This window comes from Acipenser ruthenus, chromosome 12, assembly GCF_902713425.1.
Source record: "Acipenser ruthenus chromosome 12, fAciRut3.2 maternal haplotype, whole genome shotgun sequence".
Lineage (NCBI taxonomy): Eukaryota > Metazoa > Chordata > Actinopteri > Acipenseriformes > Acipenseridae > Acipenser > Acipenser ruthenus.
Genome location: NC_081200.1, coordinates 6,226,954 through 6,244,771, shown reverse-complemented (window position 1 = coordinate 6,244,771; position 17,818 = coordinate 6,226,954). Strand labels below are relative to the sequence as shown.

At 35.2% G+C, this 17,818-nt stretch overlaps 2 protein-coding genes across 2 annotated transcripts; both read right to left on the bottom strand.

The window, feature by feature from the left end:
* Window positions 1-2,846: 2,846 nt before the first annotated feature.
* LOC117416503 (extracellular calcium-sensing receptor-like) lies at window positions 2,847-9,537 on the bottom strand. Its single transcript, XM_034027621.2, has 6 exons — window positions 9,338-9,537; window positions 8,292-8,586; window positions 6,820-7,629; window positions 6,515-6,742; window positions 5,100-5,223; window positions 2,847-4,890 (listed from the first exon to the last, which is right to left on the bottom strand). The coding sequence occupies exons 1-6, from the start codon at window positions 9,535-9,537 to the stop codon at window positions 3,977-3,979; spliced, it is 2,571 nt and encodes an 856-aa protein (XP_033883512.1). The 3' UTR covers window positions 2,847-3,976.
* Window positions 9,538-10,531: 994 nt separating this feature from the next.
* LOC117416504 (extracellular calcium-sensing receptor-like) lies at window positions 10,532-16,525 on the bottom strand. The gene is made up of 6 exons (XM_059034199.1): window positions 16,335-16,525; window positions 15,277-15,571; window positions 13,869-14,688; window positions 13,568-13,791; window positions 12,982-13,105; window positions 10,532-12,792 (listed from the first exon to the last, which is right to left on the bottom strand). Exons 1-6 carry the CDS (start codon window positions 16,523-16,525, stop codon window positions 11,879-11,881), a joined length of 2,568 nt encoding a protein of 855 aa, XP_058890182.1. The 3' UTR covers window positions 10,532-11,878.
* Window positions 16,526-17,818: the final 1,293 nt, after the last annotated feature.

The window sequence follows — 17,818 nt, the reverse complement described above, 5'->3', positions numbered from 1 at the left end:
TCATTTGTGTTGAAAATGTGCCTGCCTGTATATTTAAGTCAAATAGCAGGGGTTTAAGGGACATACACTATGAAAATAAATGCAATTTAAGAGGAATGCAAGGCTGGAAATAAGACTCCTATTTCTTAGTAGTTTCACCCATTTCAGGTTTTAATATCTGCTTGATTAGCCCCAGTTCATAGGTAACAAGTTCAGGTGTGTCTTATTAAGCTCATAGTAAAACCAGAAATGGCTCAACTGCTATGCAATGGGAGTCTTATTTCCATCCCTGTAAAGGAAAAATATGAAGCCGGTGTAATTACATAAAGTGCTATTGTAGAATACTTACTTAACTTTGATTAATTATAGAAATGAATTGCAATGTGTAAGGTCAGAGGATGCAACTCAGCTGGTTTGGATACTGACACAATTGAGATCCAGAGGAAGTACATTTTGTATTCTTGAAGAAGGGGCCAGTACTGTAGAGGAGGAAGGGGAATGAGATAAGAACAGCTTCCAGAGAGAGGTATACTTTTCAAGATCTGTATTTCATTCAGTGTGAGGTGGTTTCATTTGCTGAACATGCAAACAAAATAATTGATCGTTACAAATGTGTAGTAAAGACTGATGATCACAGGTTAACAATACTGTGGCGAACCTCAGTTCTTGCAAGCAGGAGCTTCTCACAAGCGGAGGTGGGACGTGAACCCAGGACCTCCTGCTTTGAAGCATAGCGCCGATACCGCTGACACAAGAGCCGGGCTGTCTTGCAGGAGCAGATATCAGGCTTATGTCTGCATGTTTAGATTGCATCACCTACCAGCCCTGACCCCTACCCCTGTGCACGCTACAATACTATTACAGTATGTTTTTGATAGATGAAATGGTAGCCGTATCAGGTCAGAGACGATTGATAAACAGAAGGAGATGCAATACCTTTTATTGAACTAACTAAACATTAATTAACCACAAACTTTCAAGGCATCAAAGGTCTCTTCAGGTGAAAGTAGGAAAGAGAGATTGATGTTTACATTCAAGGTGGCATCAGAACTTTAACAAAAACAACCCATTCTGAATCACTACAATTCTAATATAAGGAAAAAAAGCTGTGTTGAAAAAAACGGAATATGTGGCCGCATAATAAACAATCACACTAACAAAGACAAAATAAATATATTATATGAATAAAATTCAAATAAGGAAAGCATTTTAACAGTACACACCAATATATGGAAAGAAATAATAGTACAATTTTTTTTTTCCAAAAATAAATAACATTTAAAAATTATATATATATATATTATAATACATGGATGAAGGCTATATTTGAGCCATTGTAAAAAAAAAAAGGCATAATACCACAGTAGTGATGTCAAAAAGTGATTATTCCTCTAGAGGAAAATATACTTGAACTTTGACCCTTTCGACTCTTCGAGACCATCACTTTCAATTCAAACACAAAATGTCTCGTTTTCATTGTATTGTGTTTTCACAGCTGTGAAAGGGTTAAGTGTGTAAAGCAGTTATCTGATGGACGAACCAAGGTGTCATTTCACCAATTTGTAAATATTTATGTTTCAGTTAAAGTATACAAATATGATAACTGAGACTTTTAGTTAAATATGATTACAAAGGGCAATTTGCCATGCTTTTTAGCCTTACCATAAACCCTGTCAACAAATGAGAAGTTTTATTGTTCATGGGATAAATAAGTGTTTATTTGTAATGCAATTGCCAATTTTTTAAAGGTAATTATTGATAATAATCAATTAAAAGATAGGTCACAGGAAAATAAACAGCAGCAGTGTGGAGTAGTGGTTAGGGCTCTGGACTCCTGACCGGATGGTCGTGGATTCAATCCCAGCAGGGGGACACTGCTGCTGTACCCTTGAGCAAGGTACTTTACCTAGATTGTTCCAGTAAAAACCCAACTGTATAAATGGGTAATTGTATTTAAAAATAATGTGTAAAATAAATAATGTAATTGTATGTAAAAATAATGCGATATCTTGTAACAATTGTAAGTCGCCCTGGATAAGGGCGTCTGCTAAGAAATAAATAATAATAATACTAATAATAATAATAATAGTAATAGGGAAATCTAACCACACGGAAATGACAATATATCAGTATTGTTACAAGTATTATAAACAACGTAGTTAACTGCATTTAAATGCATTTATACTAGGTGATTAGAAATGCAGTTAACACAGACTTCATTTGTGCTGTAAGTATTTTTTAAGCTGAGTGTAAAAGAGCACTAGGATTGCAATAAAAAAGTAAGTTAATATTGACAGTATACTTTTAGAAAAGCATGCTTTTAATAAAGCATGCTCGTGATAATATGGTAGCACAGAATACCACAGTTGACTGAACCAGATATACAGTGGGATTCATTTTAATGTGTTATGCAAGAGGACGTATCCCTCATGTGTACATATTAATTACCCTTTTATAATTTCTGTACTGTGAATATATTGATTTTGAATCTACAAAAGAACAGAGAACGGTGTTGCACAATCATATTTTATTTTTGCATTAAGAAAATCTGAAAATGCTGAATAATGTTAACATATTTTATTACATACCGCTTTGCAGTTTTCCACATACTTAATGAAAAACTGACAGAAAATGTAAAAATGTCACATTTCAAAATCTAACATGAAATACTTTACAGCTATTATGGTTTTCGGTAGACTTTTGCAATATAATTTTGCAGTTTCTTTTATTACATGATGTAAAGAAAAGATCTAAATTATGTTCACATATTTATTTTTTAAATGACTCAGTCTTAAAATTCTAGGTGATGTTAAACTTTTGCCCATAGCTGTACAGTGTTGAGACGTTCAGTACATTATAGAGAAGTTCTGTTGAAGCCTATCACCAGTGATATATCTAGGAGGTGGTGTAAAGTTGCAGTAAATACAGTATTAAAGCTTTTTAATTGTGCTTATTAAAAACAGTAAACACAAGACGGCAATTAGATCAATTACACATTTTAATGAGTATGTAGTTTACATTAGAGCAGCTAAATGTAGATGTTACAATCCAACTCCTGTTTTCTATATTAAAAACATTTAGGGTCAACAGAAAAAGCTGAATGTTTATTTTCCTGTGACCTTTTTTTGTCTGCACTCCATTCAGTGGCCTGAAACATTTCAGTATTGAAATAAACAATTAAAGATAGATGTAAACACTAACAATTAATATCTCGGCTAAATATGAAGCCTACAAACCATTCACTTAACAAGAGAGCATTTGTAAAACGTATTACAGAATTTGTAACATCCAATAGTGTACAGTAAAATCTGTCTAACCTGGGAACAGAAAATTCTGCTGGATAATACAGTGTGCTGGCTTACAGGCTATTATGAAATCTAATACTGTACCTATAAAAAATGTATACATGATTAACATGGTATAATGTAATTCCCATTTTATATTTCATGTATATATTGTTATTGTTTTTTAAAAGTGAATCTTCAAGCACGCTGTATAAGAGCAACTTTGAAGCTGTCTTTGAAAAAGGACCTGTGTTACCTAATGCGGGGGCTGCAGTGCTTGACTGAATGTGTTTTTATACCATGTTTTCATATTTTAGAACATTTTTATTATTTTTTTCAAAGTGGCTTTGAGGGCCCTTTACCCATTAAATGTTTTTTTGTATTCTTTTCAGGCTTAAATAATATAATATAACATTTAGGAGCAAAAATACAGAAGAGCTCTGGACTCTTGACCAGAGGGTTATGGGTTCAATCCCCAGTGGGGGGACACTGCTGTTGTACCCTTGAGCAAGGTACTTTACCTAGATTGCTCCAATAAAAACCCAACTGTATAAAATTGTATGTAAAAATAATGTGATATCTGTATAATGTGAAATAATGTATAATGTGATATCTTGTAACAATTGTAAGTCGTCCTGGATAAGGGCGTCTGCTAAGAAATAAATAATAATAATACCATGTTTTCATATTTAGAACATTGTTATTATTTTTTTTCAAAGTGACTTTGAAGGACCTTTTCCCATCAAATGTTTTTTTGTATTCTTCTCAGGCTTAAATAATATAATGTAACATTTAGGAGCAAAAATACAGAAGAGCAAACCAAAACTGGAAGCTAAAATTGCAAATATTTCTACAGCAACTGTGTACTTCCCAGGTGAACTGATATAAGCTGGGATGAAAGTGATCCAAACAGCACAGAATATGAGCATGCTAAATGTAATGTATTTCGCTTCATTAAAGTTATCTGGTAGGTTACGAGCCAGAAAAGCGAGCACAAAGCACATGGCAGCAAGAAGCCCAATATACCCTAACACAGCATAAAATGCTGCCGCAGATCCCAGGTCACACTCTAAAATGATTCTGTCTTTGTAGGATCTCATGTTTTTGTTTGGAGAAGGAGGGGATATTATTAACCAAAGAGTGCAAATTAAGGCCTGAATGAATGTGAATGCAAAAAGAGTTAGCCGCTGCTGGGCGGGCCCAAACCATTTCATCATATTATTACCAGGAAGTGTAGATCTAAACGCCATTAACACGACTATTGTTTTCCCCAGAACACAAGATATGCACAGGACAAATGTGATCCCAAAGGCAGTGTGGCGCAACATACAGGACCACTCAGAGGGCTGGCCAATGAAAGTAAGTGAACAAAGGAAACACAGAGCTAATGAAAACAAAAGAAGGAAACTGAGTTCAGAGTTATTAGCTCTTACAATGGGGGTATCTCTGAAACGAAAGAAAACAATAGCTATAGCAGTGGTTAAACAAGCCCCAATCAATGAGAGGATCATCAGCAACATCCCCATGATTTCACCAAATGACAGGAATTCAATCGCTTTTAAGATGCATTGGTTTCTTTGGTTATTCGACCTGTATTCCAAAGGGCATGTCACACAAGCAATAGAATCTGCAAGAAAAAATAAAGATAGAATATATTAATATCATGGTGTAAAGAAGTCTGCACCTGAAAATCCTATTTACAATCTGTATTATTATTATTATTATTATTATTATTATTATTATTATTATTATTATTATTATTATTATTATTATTATTATTATAACATTTAAGTACAGATCCTCTGAGGTGCAATGCAGTGCTCCTTTTTAACCTACCTGTCTGATTGCTGATTTCTCCTTCAGCACATGGAATGCAGTCAAAGCAACAAACAGGTTTTCCTTTCTGAACAGCCTTCCGAGTGCCTGGAGGACAGCTCTCACTGCACACTGATTTAGGCGCCTTGGAAACAATTACAATGTATTACATTCTGTCAGCATCCTCACAGTATTCAATAATCAAGACATTGGGATGTTTGTATTAACAATGTTCATATCATGGGATTTGGGGACGAAACTGTAATGCCTTTATTTCATTTTTAACTTATCTGGGATGTATACATCTGTATTGTTTCACCGTAAAAAATTCCTCCTTTTATTAGTTGCTAGGAGATATACATGTACTATAGACCTATTTGTCCGCAACCTAAATGAAACACGTTAGTACAATGAAAAATTGTATTTATAAACAAAAAATGTATACATATAGCTGTGACAGGAATGGCTGAGGGTCTGACGTCACGGCAGAAGAAGGGACAACAAAAACAAAAAGGTATGGTGCAGTGGCGCGGGCGCCGTTTTATTTAAAGCAACCAAAAATAAAATAAATATTTCAAACAGAAAACACTCGCTCACAGAGCAAAATAAAACAAGTAAACAAAAATAAATCTCGAACACAAAATAAATACGGTCAGGCTGAGCAACTGCCTTCACTGATCCGTACGTTTTAAATAAATGTATCTCCTCTCGCTCTCGCGTATCCTCTTAAACACTCCACCTAAAACACCCACCCCGAGTTGGAGATCTGCAGGCTTTTTATAACAGGTGACCATCTCCCGATTAGCAACAAATTAAATCACCTAATTAATTCGGGAGATGGCCACCTTCTGCACAAGTTTTAATTATTACTCCTGGCAGAGGACGAGCACCGATCTCGCCTCTGCCAGGACATGTTTTAAAAATAAACAAAACAATAACACGGCGCTACGCCGTCATAAATGCAATACAATAAAACATACGGCGCTCGCCGACAAATACAATAATACAATAAATCATAATAAACAAAAACAATACTCTGCACAGGGGCGGATGGGGAGACCCCGATCTAAAAATAAACAATGTACAGGGCTGCTCGCCCTGTTACAATAGCCCATTAACTGGAATGTGTTTTATGTTTATTAAAAAGCATTGCTAAAGTTATATGGAAATGGAGGGGATATTGAGAATATAATACATGATTTTTTGTTTTATGATTGTAAAAGTAATCAAAACTAACCATACCCTGTTTTTTTTCCCTGCTGGTGATGAATATAGTGAAGGCAGGCATACATTGCTTATTAAATGTGTTTGAATCTCTAAGCCTGTCATTCACCCTGTTCTACTGTGTGTCTGTATTGCACACTTACATTTGTACACATATCTATGAACATTAATACAACATTGATAAAGTTCAAATAGTATTAGGTAGACATTACCTTATCCTGACCACCTGCCCAAACAATAATGATGTTATTCATAGTAAACTCTTGTCCTTCTGGTAAAGATGCATCATAGAGTCCAACTGTGACACATTGTGTGATGCTCTCCTTATTGAGTTGCAAGTTAACTAATGCATATCTTGCAGTTGGATCCCCATTCTCATCAAAATAAACATTCTCTCCATTCTTGGTAGTGAAATTAACTGTTTTCAGATAATGCACTACCTACAAAAAGACAAGATGTTATCACAATGATTCACACAGGAATGTAATTCCTAATAGTATAAAACATAGTCGCTTACCTGCCATGGTTCAATCTTCTTCTTATTTGCACATGTCTTACCAGCAAAAGGTCCCTGGCCACTTTCGCATGTAAACAGATTGTGTAGTGAATGGGCTACAGCATACACAGCTTTATAGACATCATTGGCAGTTCTTAGATCAGTTACATCGGTGTACTGATTCTTTACCTCTGCTAAATTCTCAGACCCTGTACATGGATTAACCGATGCAGTCTTGTCTTGGGTAGTCAGGGTGCAACTGAAAACAGTTTCCCAAAAATCTTTTAAGCCTGAATTCCCAGGGGTGTCAGATGGACGGACATTCATTAAAAACTCCTCCAAACCTGTAATTGCTGCATTACCGACTACGAAACCCAGTGCCCCCCCCAGAACTCTGAAACTTTCTCCTGCTGCAAGGTCAGAAATCCAAGCTTCAGTGCCTATCCACTGAAAACCAGTAACATTCTGAAGCAACAGTTCTTTAACCAGAAATTCAAAATCTGTATAAGAAGTGAAAGCTACAATAACCTTTGAAGATGACTTTTTTATAACATCTACAGTTTTAATTAGTTTTTCTCTTGGATACGTTCTGTAAATAGTCTCTACATATTCAATGCAAACCCCCTCCTCTTGGGCTGCTTTCACAAAGGTAGCCATTCCTGTGTTCCCATAGTCATCATCATTTCTAATTGCCCCAATCCAAGTCCATCCGAAATGCTTCACAAGCTGTGCCAGGGCTCTGCTTTGATAATAATCACTTGGTATGGTTCTGAAAAACGAAGGGTACTTATTCCTGTTACTCAGACATTCACATGTTGCAAAGTGACTAATCTGGAATTAACAAGAACAAACAAACAAACAAAAATATGTTATATATTATTCAAGAATAAAAGAAAATGTATCTGTATAAAAAAAAAAAATAGAAAATGAAATAGAGATATTTTATGTACCAGATCTTTTACTTTTCATTAAACACAGGTTTCTGCATTTAAAAAGCAATGCAGTATTCAAAACATGTTGAAAAGGTATTATAATCTTAATAGTAACGTATCCAAACTGTTACCCAATAATAACTATATATTCTAATTTAAATAATTTGATGTTATAATATTTCACTTTTATTTTCAAAGCGGTTATCACATCGTACTCAGTTACACAAAGCATCCCTTTTAAATGCTAGCTGCTAGACCATGCCTATCATATGGGTCTGAATATATAACTGTCCAGATAGTCAAGTTGACTTTGCTGTTAGGATAGGTTAAAGGGGTTTTCAGATTGATTTGAATGGGGTAACCTACCTCCAGAAAAGATGCATTTACACATGTCATCAAATAAATACATTTATGGTACTATAGCAACATATACTGTAACATACTGGACATAAGTTTGCACATATTAAAAGTAAGGTACATTTAAACATATTTGTTAAATAACTATTATAACTAAATCCCTTATATTTTACAGTAATAAAAGGTTTATAAAGTATTTCTCACCACTGGTATGTGAAAAGCTCTTGTTGTTGTTGCAATTGCTATAGCTGGTGGAGAACTAGAGGGTCCTATTATAGCATGGACAGTAGATGTTTTGGTACAGGACTTGTTAGAGTACAGTTGTTCTTCTTGTTCATTCACTAAAGCCATCCCTGCCCTTATAGTCAAAGATATGGAACTACAATCATCGTATATCTTATAACCCAGTGAAATACCAGGGAGTATATCTGTCCTGTTGTTTATTTCTTCAGTTGCAAAGATCATGGTTTGAGCTGATTGTAATTCTTTGAAATCTACACTGTAAGGAAAAATACACAGAATAATTATACAGATAACAACTAAATAAATAAACCCTCCCCATTCAACAGAGCCATTGGCTCCAATCCAATCCAAACCGCTCCTTCCAGGCTTACACTGACCCTTTAAGCTTCTTATAGTGATAATGAAGTGAAAATATGAACCGCATGCAGGAATGAAATCACTAAATATGATACTAGTCATGCCTATTACTGTTGCAGTAACACAGTTTTTGTAGAAAATAAAATAATAATAAACTAATACTCCCACTCCCCTGGTATTTCTGCACTGGGGGTAATTGGATAACAACAGAACAGCACTGAAACACTGGTTGAAAAATATGAAAAGTACACACAGTTCATTGATATAATCAAACATTGCACAAGTACTGTATGCTTACCTATGACTGGATGTATACTTGCAAATTATTTATGTGATTACAATACATCAATACCATTGTGACTTCTACTTATTCATCTAGTCATAGACAATAAATAATAATGTGATACATGTTATTGGTTCTATAATGTAAATATCATTCTGTTCATAGTGTAGGATTTTGTGATGAGCTCATTTATTGAATACTGCAACTACAGTGTCATTTCAGTTTAATTATTAATGGACCTATTAATGGAACTCCCAGTACTACCAGTTATTTAATAAAAATAAAAAAAACACATAAATATGAAATTAACCTATAAATAACAATATTTAAAACTATTTTAAAGTTACATTTTAATGTTTTCACTTACTCTTTGCATTTTAGTGGTTCAGGCTCTCCTTTAAAGGCAGGTTTGGTCTCTACAAGGTTGTCGTGTAATTGAAAGATTCCTCCAATTGTAATGTCTCCATCCTTTGAAAACTGAGGCAATTCTGGTCTGCCTCGCAAACTGCAAACAGGCTCATCTGCCCTTGTTAAAAGAGCAGTTAATATTACTGCCATGAGTAGCATTTCAAAATTGTCTTTCTGATCAAAGTAAAAATAGATGAATTTCTTGAGTATATATATACTGTAGTGCAGTGCTAATCACATGTGATGAAATGAGTATGAGGTAAATTTCTTACTCCCACCAAAGCAGTAATTCTCAAAGGTATGAATCTGCCTGGGAAAAAAGAACAGCTGTGTAGTAATCATCTAGGTCTAAACCACTGTGAATCTCATGACTTGGCAATTGCAGAGTGCTGTTTGTTTAGTTATTTATTTATTTTATTAATTATTTAAATAGATTTGGCAGACATTGTGTATGATGTATGTTAATTCTAAATACAGTATCACTGGCAAGTAACCTTGTAAATATACAGGTAGTGAACAAAAAAATGGAAACACCAATGTAAAGTCACTTAATAGGGCATTGGGTCACTATGGTATCCTGCTCTGTGGAGTTCTCGGCAGACCATTTTTGATGAAATTGGCTGCTCACGCCCCAGGTTGAAATTTGCAGTCAATTGATCTGCAGTTGCTCGTCTCGTTTTGTCTGGCACTTCGAATTAATGCACGGATATCACAATCCTGGAGTGTGTGCTTCCGCCCACTGTTGCCCTTTGCTGATGATGCCTTTCCCTCGGAGTTCCATGCCGACATCACCTTAGACACCGTTGCTCGTGAAACATCAGCAAGTTGAGCTGTCTTGGTCACTGAAGCTCCTGCCAAACGCCCCAACAATCACCCCTCTTTCAAAGTCACTGAGGTCTCCTCTTGCAGCCATGCTAGCCATAATTATAGGCAACCAGGCCTGTCCAGCATTTGTATACATGACCCTAAGCATGCTGGGATTTTTTGTCCACTACCTGTATTATTTGAATAAAAATGATAAAAGAAAATCTGAAAATGCTGAATAATGTTAACATATTTTATTACATACCGCTTTGCAGTTTTCCGCATACTTAATGAAAAACTGACAGAAAATGTAAAAATGTCACATTTCAAAATCTAACATGAAATACTTTACAGCTATTATGGTTTTCGGTAGACTTTTGCAATATAATTTTGCAGTTACTTTTATTACATGATGTAAAGAAAAGATCTAAATTATGTTCACATATTTATTTTTTTAAATGATGTCGCAATCTTAGAATTCTAGGTGATGTTAAACTTTTGGCCATAGCTGTACAGTGTTGAGACGTTCAGTACATTATAGAGAAGTTCCATTGAAGCCTATCACCAGTGATATATCTAGGAGGTGGTGTAAAGTTGCAGTAAATACAGTATTAAAGCTTTTTAATTGTGCTTAGGAAAAACAGTAAACACAGACTACAATTACATCAATTACACATTTTAATGAGTGTGTAGTTTACATTAGAGCAGCTAAATGTAGATGTTATAATCCAACTCCTGTTTTCTCTTTGATAATCACTTTAACACTGATAAATCCCCATGGGCAATCAGCTATTCTAGTGTCCAATGGATCTAAAGGATACAATGTATTATCAGAGCTGTTTAAATGTTGCATTCATAGCAGAAGAAGGGTATCCAATCAGTGTGCTAGATATCAACAGCGCTGCTGTAATCAAGGCTCTGTTAGTATGAAAGAGAACACGTAACCTCTGTAAAAGTGACATCAGCTACAGTCTCTACAGACACGCTCTTCTGATGTGGAGAAAACTGTTGTTTCCCTGGCATTAGCTAAATAAGCAAACATTCATATATCATTTTCTGTTATATGGAACTGACTTCTGAACATATGTCTCCATAACAGGGCAATGACCTGAAACACTAATAATATAATATACATTATATATTAAATACATTTAGGGGCAACAGAAAAATGTGAATGTTTATTTTCCTGTGCCTTTTTTTTGTCTGTACTCCATGCAATGGCCTGAAATATTCCAATATTGAAATAAACAATTAAAGAGAGTTGTAAACACTAACAATTAATATCTCAGCTAAATATGAAGCTCTCAAACCATTCATTAACAAGAGAGCATTTGTAAAAACATAATATGGAATTTCTAGCATCCAATAGTGTACAGTAAAACCTGTCTAACCTGGGAACAGAACATTCTGCTGGATAATACAGTGTGCTGGCTTACAGGCTATTATGAAATCTAATACTGTACCTAGAAAAAATGTATACATGACTACCTTGGTATGGTATAATTCCCATGTTATATTTCATTTATATATTATGTTATTGTTTTTTAAAAGTGAATCTTCAAACACGCTGTATAAGAGCAACTTTGAAGCTGTCTTTAAAAAAGGACCTGTGTTACCTAATGCAGGGGCTGCAGTGCTTGACTGAATGTGTTTTTATACCATGTTTTCATATTTAAAAAATTGTTATTATTTTTCTTCAAAGTGACTTTGAGGGCCCTTTTCCCATCAGATGTTTTTTTGTATTCTTCTCAGGCTTAAATAATATAATATAACATTTAGGAGCAAAAATACAGAAGAGCAAACCAAAGCTGGAAGCTAAAATTGCAAATATTTCTACAGCAACTGTGTACTTCCCAGGTGAACTGATGTAAGCTGGGATGAAAGTGATCCAAACAGCACAGAATATGAGCATGCTAAATGTAATGTATTTCGCTTCATTAAAGTTATCTGGTAGGTTACGAGCCAGAAAAGCAAGCACAAAGCACATGGCAGCAAGAAACCCAATATACCCTAACACAGCATAAAATGCTGCAGCAGATCCCAGGTCACACTCTAAAATGATTCTGTCTTTGAAAGAGTTCATGTTTTTGTTTGGAAAAGGAGGGGATATTATTAACCAAAGAGTGCAAATTAAGGATTGAATGAATGTGAATGCAAAAAGAGTTAGCCGCTGTTGGGCGGGCCCAAACCATTTCATAATATTATTACCAGGAAGTGTAGATCTAAACGCCATTAACACGACTATTGTTTTCCCCAGAACACAAGAGATGCACAGGACAAATGTGATCCCAAAGGCAGTGTGGCGCAACATACAGGACCACTCAGAGGGCTGGCCAATGAAAGTAAGTGAACAAAGGAAACACAGTGCTAATGAAAACAAAAGAAGAAAACTGAGTTCAGAGTTATTAGCTCTTACAATGGGGGTATCTCTGAAACGAAAGAAAACAATAGCTATAGCAGTGGTTAAACAAGCCCCAATCAATGAAAGGATCATCAGCAACATCCCCATGATTTCACCAAATGATAGGAATTCAATGGCTTTTAAGATGCATTGGTTCTTTTGGTTATTCGACCTGTATTCCAAAGGGCACTTCATACAATCAATAGAATCTGCAAGAAAAAATAAATAAAAAATCAGTCAATATCATGTTGTAAATAAGTCTGCAGTCACACCTGAAAATCTTATTTACAATCTATTATTATTATTATTATTATTATTATTATTATTATTATTATTATTATTATTATTATTATTATAACATCCTCTGAGGTGCAATGCAGTGCTCCTTCTTAACCTACCTGTCTGATTGCTGATTTCTCCTTCAGCACATGGTATGCAATCAAAGCAACAAACAGGCTTTCCTTTCTGAACAGCCTTCCGAGTGCCTGGAGGACAGCTCTCACTGCACACTGATTTAGGGACCTTGAAAACAATTACAATATATTACATTTTATCAACATACTCACAATATTCAATTATCAAGACATTGGGCTGTATGTATTAAGGATGTTCATGTCATGGGTTTGGCGACGAACAAAAAAAAAAAATGTATACATGTAGCCCATTAACAGGAATGTGTTTTATGTTTATAAAAAATCATTGCTAAAGTTATATGGAAATGGAGGGGATATCTAGAATATAATACATGATTTTTTGTTGTATGATCGTAAAAGCAATCGAAACTAACCAGACCTTGTTTTTTCCCTGCTGGTGATGAATATAGTGAAGGCAGGCATACATTGCTTATTACCTGTGTTTTAATCTCTAAGGCTGTCATTCACCCTGTCCTACTGTGTGTCTGCATTGCACACTTAAATTTGTACACATATCTATGAACATTAATACAACATTGATAAAGTTAAAATATTATTAGGTAGACATTACCTTATCCTGACCACCTGCCCAAACAATACTGACATTATTCATAATAAACTGTTGTCCTACTGGTAAAGATGCATCATAGAGACCAATTGTAACAAATTGTGTGATGCTCTCCTTATTGAGTTGCCAGTTAACTAATGCATATCTTGCAGTTGGATCCCCATTCTCATCAAAATAAACATTCACACCATTCTTGGTAGTGAAATTAACCGTTTTCAGATAATGCACTACCTACAAAAAGACAAGGTGTTATCACAGTGATGCTCACAGGAATGTAATTCCTAATAGTATAAAACATAGTCACTTACCTGCCATGGTTCAATCTTCTTCTTATTTGCACATGTCTTACCAGCAAAAGGTCCCTGGCCACTTTCGCATGTAAGCAGATTGTGTAGTGAATGGGCTACAGCATGCACAGCTTTATAGACATCATTGGCATTTCCCAGATCAGTTACATCAGTGTACTGATTCTTTACCTCTGCTAAATTCTCAGACCCTGTACATGGATTAACCAATGCAGTCGTGTCTTGGGTAGTCAGGGTGCAACTGAAAACAGTTTCCCAAAAATCTTTTAAGCCTGAATTCCCAGGGGTGTCAGATGGATGGACATTCAGTAAAAACTCCTCCAAACCTGTAATTACTGCATTGGCGACCGTGAAACCCAGTGCCCCACCCAGAACTCTGAAACTGTCTCCTACTTCAAAGTTTTTGTCAGAAATCCAAGCTTCACTGCCTATCCACTGAAATCCAGTAACATTCTGAAGCAACAGTTCTTTAAGCAGAACTTCAAGATCTATGTAAGCAGTGAAAGCTACAATAACCTTTGAAGATGACTTTTTTATAACATCTACAGTTTTAATTAGTTTTTCTCTTGGATACGTTCTGTAAATAGTCTCTGAATATTCAATGCAAACCCCCTCCTCTTGGGCTGCTTTTACAAATGTAGCCATTCCTGAGTTGCCGTAGTCATCATCATTTCTAATTGCCCCAATCCAAGTCCATCCAAAATGCTTCACAAGCTGTACCAGGGCTCTGCTTTGATAATAATCACTTGGTATGGTTCTGAAAAACGAAGGGTACTTATTCCTGTTACTCAAACATTCACATGTTGCAAAGTGACTAATCTGGAATTAACAACAACAAACAAAAAGATTTTAAGCATTATTCAAGAATGAAAAAAAGTATCTGTATAGAAAACAAATAATAGAAAATGAAATAGAGACATTTTATGTACCAGATCTTTTACTTTTCTTTGAACCCAGATTCTGTATTTAAAATGCAATGCAGTATTAGAAGCACGTTGAAAAGTTAGTCAGTATAATCTTAATAGTGACATATCAAAGCTATTACCCGTAATAACTATATAGTCTCATTTAAATAATTTGATGTTGTAATATTTCACTATTTTTTCAAAGTGGTTATCACATCGTACTCATTTACACAAAATATCAATTTTAAATGCTAGGCTGGATGGGCTTTCATATTGATTCGAAATGGGTAACCCACCTCCAGCAAAGATGCATCTACAGATGTCATCAAGTAAGTTAGTTTATGCTACTAAGGCAACATATTTTGTAACATACTGGACATAAGATCACACATGAAAAGAAAGGTATATTAAAAAATATTTGTTATATAACTTATGAATAAATCTTTAATATGGCACTATATACTTTTTTTGAAAAAGTTATAAAATATTAAGTATTTCTCACCACTGGTATGTTAAAAGCTCTTATTGTTGTTGCAATTCCTATAGCTGGTGAAGAACTAGAGGGTCCTATTATAGCATGGACAGTAGATGTTTTGGTACAGGACTTGTTAGAGTACAGTTGTTCTTCTTGTTCATTCACTAAAGCCACCCCTGCCCTTATAGCCAAAGGTATGGAACTACAATCATCGTATATCTTATAACCCAGTGAAATACCAGGGAGTATATCTGTCCTGTTGTTTATTTCTTCAGTGGCAAAGATCAGAGTTTGAGCAAATTTGAATTCTCTGAAATTTAAACTAAGGAAAAATACACAGATTAATTATACAGATAAAAACTAAATAAATAAACCCTCCCCATTCAATCCAATCCAAACCGCTCCTTCCAGGCTGACCCTTTAAGCATCTTATAGTGACAATGTAGTGTAAATATTAACCGCATGCAGGAGTGAAATCAGGAAACTTGTCATGCCTATTACTGTTGAAAAAAAAAAAAAAAAAAAACTAATACCCCCACCCCCCAGGTAATTCTGCACCAGACATTGTGTGAATGAAAAAGTATTAACAACAGCACTGAAACATTGTTTTAAAAAAAAAAAATATAAGGTACACAGAGTTCATTGATGTAATCAAATATTGGACAAGTACTGTGTGTTTACCTGTGACCGGATGTATACCTGCAAATTATTTATATGATTACAATACATGAATAACATTGCGACTTCTACTTATTCACCTGGTCATAGACAATAAATAATAATGTGATACATGTTATTGGTTCTATAATGTAAATGTCATTCTGGTCATAGTGTAGGATTTTGTGATAAGCTGATGTATAGAATACTGCAACTACTGTGTCATTTCAGTTGAATTACTAATGTAGCTGTATTTGCCAGTTCTGTATTTGATAAAAAAAATTTTTTCTAAAAATACATAAACATGAATGTGCTTTAGCATAGAAAACTAAGAAATCCATAGGCCTATAAATATAAATGTTTAAAACTATTTTCAAGTTTTTGTTTTTTTTTCTTTAATTTTGTTATGTTTTGTAGGTTTCACTTACTCTTTGCATTTTAGTGGTTCAGGCTCTCCTTTAAAGGCAGGTTTGGCATCTATAAGGTTGTGGTGTAATTCAAAGATTCCTCCAATTGTAATATCTCCATCCTTTGAAAACTGAGGCAATTCTGGTCTGCCTCGCAAACTGCAAACAGGCTCATCTGCCCTTGTTAAAAGGGCAGTTAATATTACTGCCATGAGTAGCATTTCAAAATTGTCTTTCTGATCAAAGTAAAGATAGGACAATTTCTTGAGTATATATACTGTAGTGCAATGCTAATCACGTGATGAAATTAATATGAAGTAAGTTTCTTACTCCCACCAAAGCAGTAATTCTCAAAGGTATGAATCTGCCTGTGGAAAAAACAGCTAGTTAGTAATCATCTAAGCTTAAGCCAGTGTGAATCTCGTGACTTAGCAATTATAGAGTGCTGTTTTATTTATTTATTTATTTATTTATTTATTTATTGATTGATTGATTTATTTATGTATTTATTTAAATACATTTGGCAGACATTGAGTTGAATTGAGTATGAAGTAAGTTTCTTACTCCCACCAAAGCAGTAATTCTCAAAGGTATGAATCTGCCTGGGGGAAAAGAACAGCTGTGTAGTAATCATCTAGGCCTAAACCACTGTGAATCTCATGACTTAGCAATTGCAGAGTGCTGTTTGTTTAGTTATTTATATATTTAATTAATTATTTAAATAGATTTGGCAGACCATATGTACGATGTATGTTAATTCTTAATACAGTATCACTGGCAAGTAACCTTGTAAATATAGTATCACATGAACAAAAATGTTTGTTTTATATACATTGTAATTACAAAGGCCTAGGATTTTTCAGTTGTGTTGAAAATGTGCCTACCTGTATATTTAAGTAAAGTAGCAGGGGTTTAAGGGACATGCACTATGAAAATAAATGTCATTTAAGAGGAATGCAAGGCTGGAAATAAGACTCTGCTATTTCTTAGCAGTTTCACCCTATAACAGGGGAGACCTGCGCTGGCTATTTGGCGCATGCACAACCTGCAGGGGGAGAGCCTTGTAGGATCCACCTGTCAATCATGGCAGGGACAGAGAGGTTGGGTGAGGGTGTGTTGTCTCTCTGAGTGGTTGAGAGGCGGGCCTTGGGGGGGGTCTCTAGACCTATAAGAACTACTGTTTGTTATTCATTGGGTTGGCCATTACAGGGGAAACCCAGTGATGCTGGGTTCGGAAGCCAGTGTAAATAAACCAAGGCAAGAACGCCAGCAGCTGGAGCGAGAGAACAGGACAAGGAAGCACGGCTGAGGAAGACAGACGATATTAAATAAAAGAGAAATAAAAATAATTGTTACGTACCCAAGGGGGACGTGTGTAGGCAGCTGGGGGATCCTTGCAGACCCCAGTGTATAGTGAGGGAATAGCAGAGCGTAGGTTGGAGACCCGAGTTGATCGGTGGTGGGGGACGCTGCATAAGCAGCACTTTTTGTTTGTAGTTTTTATT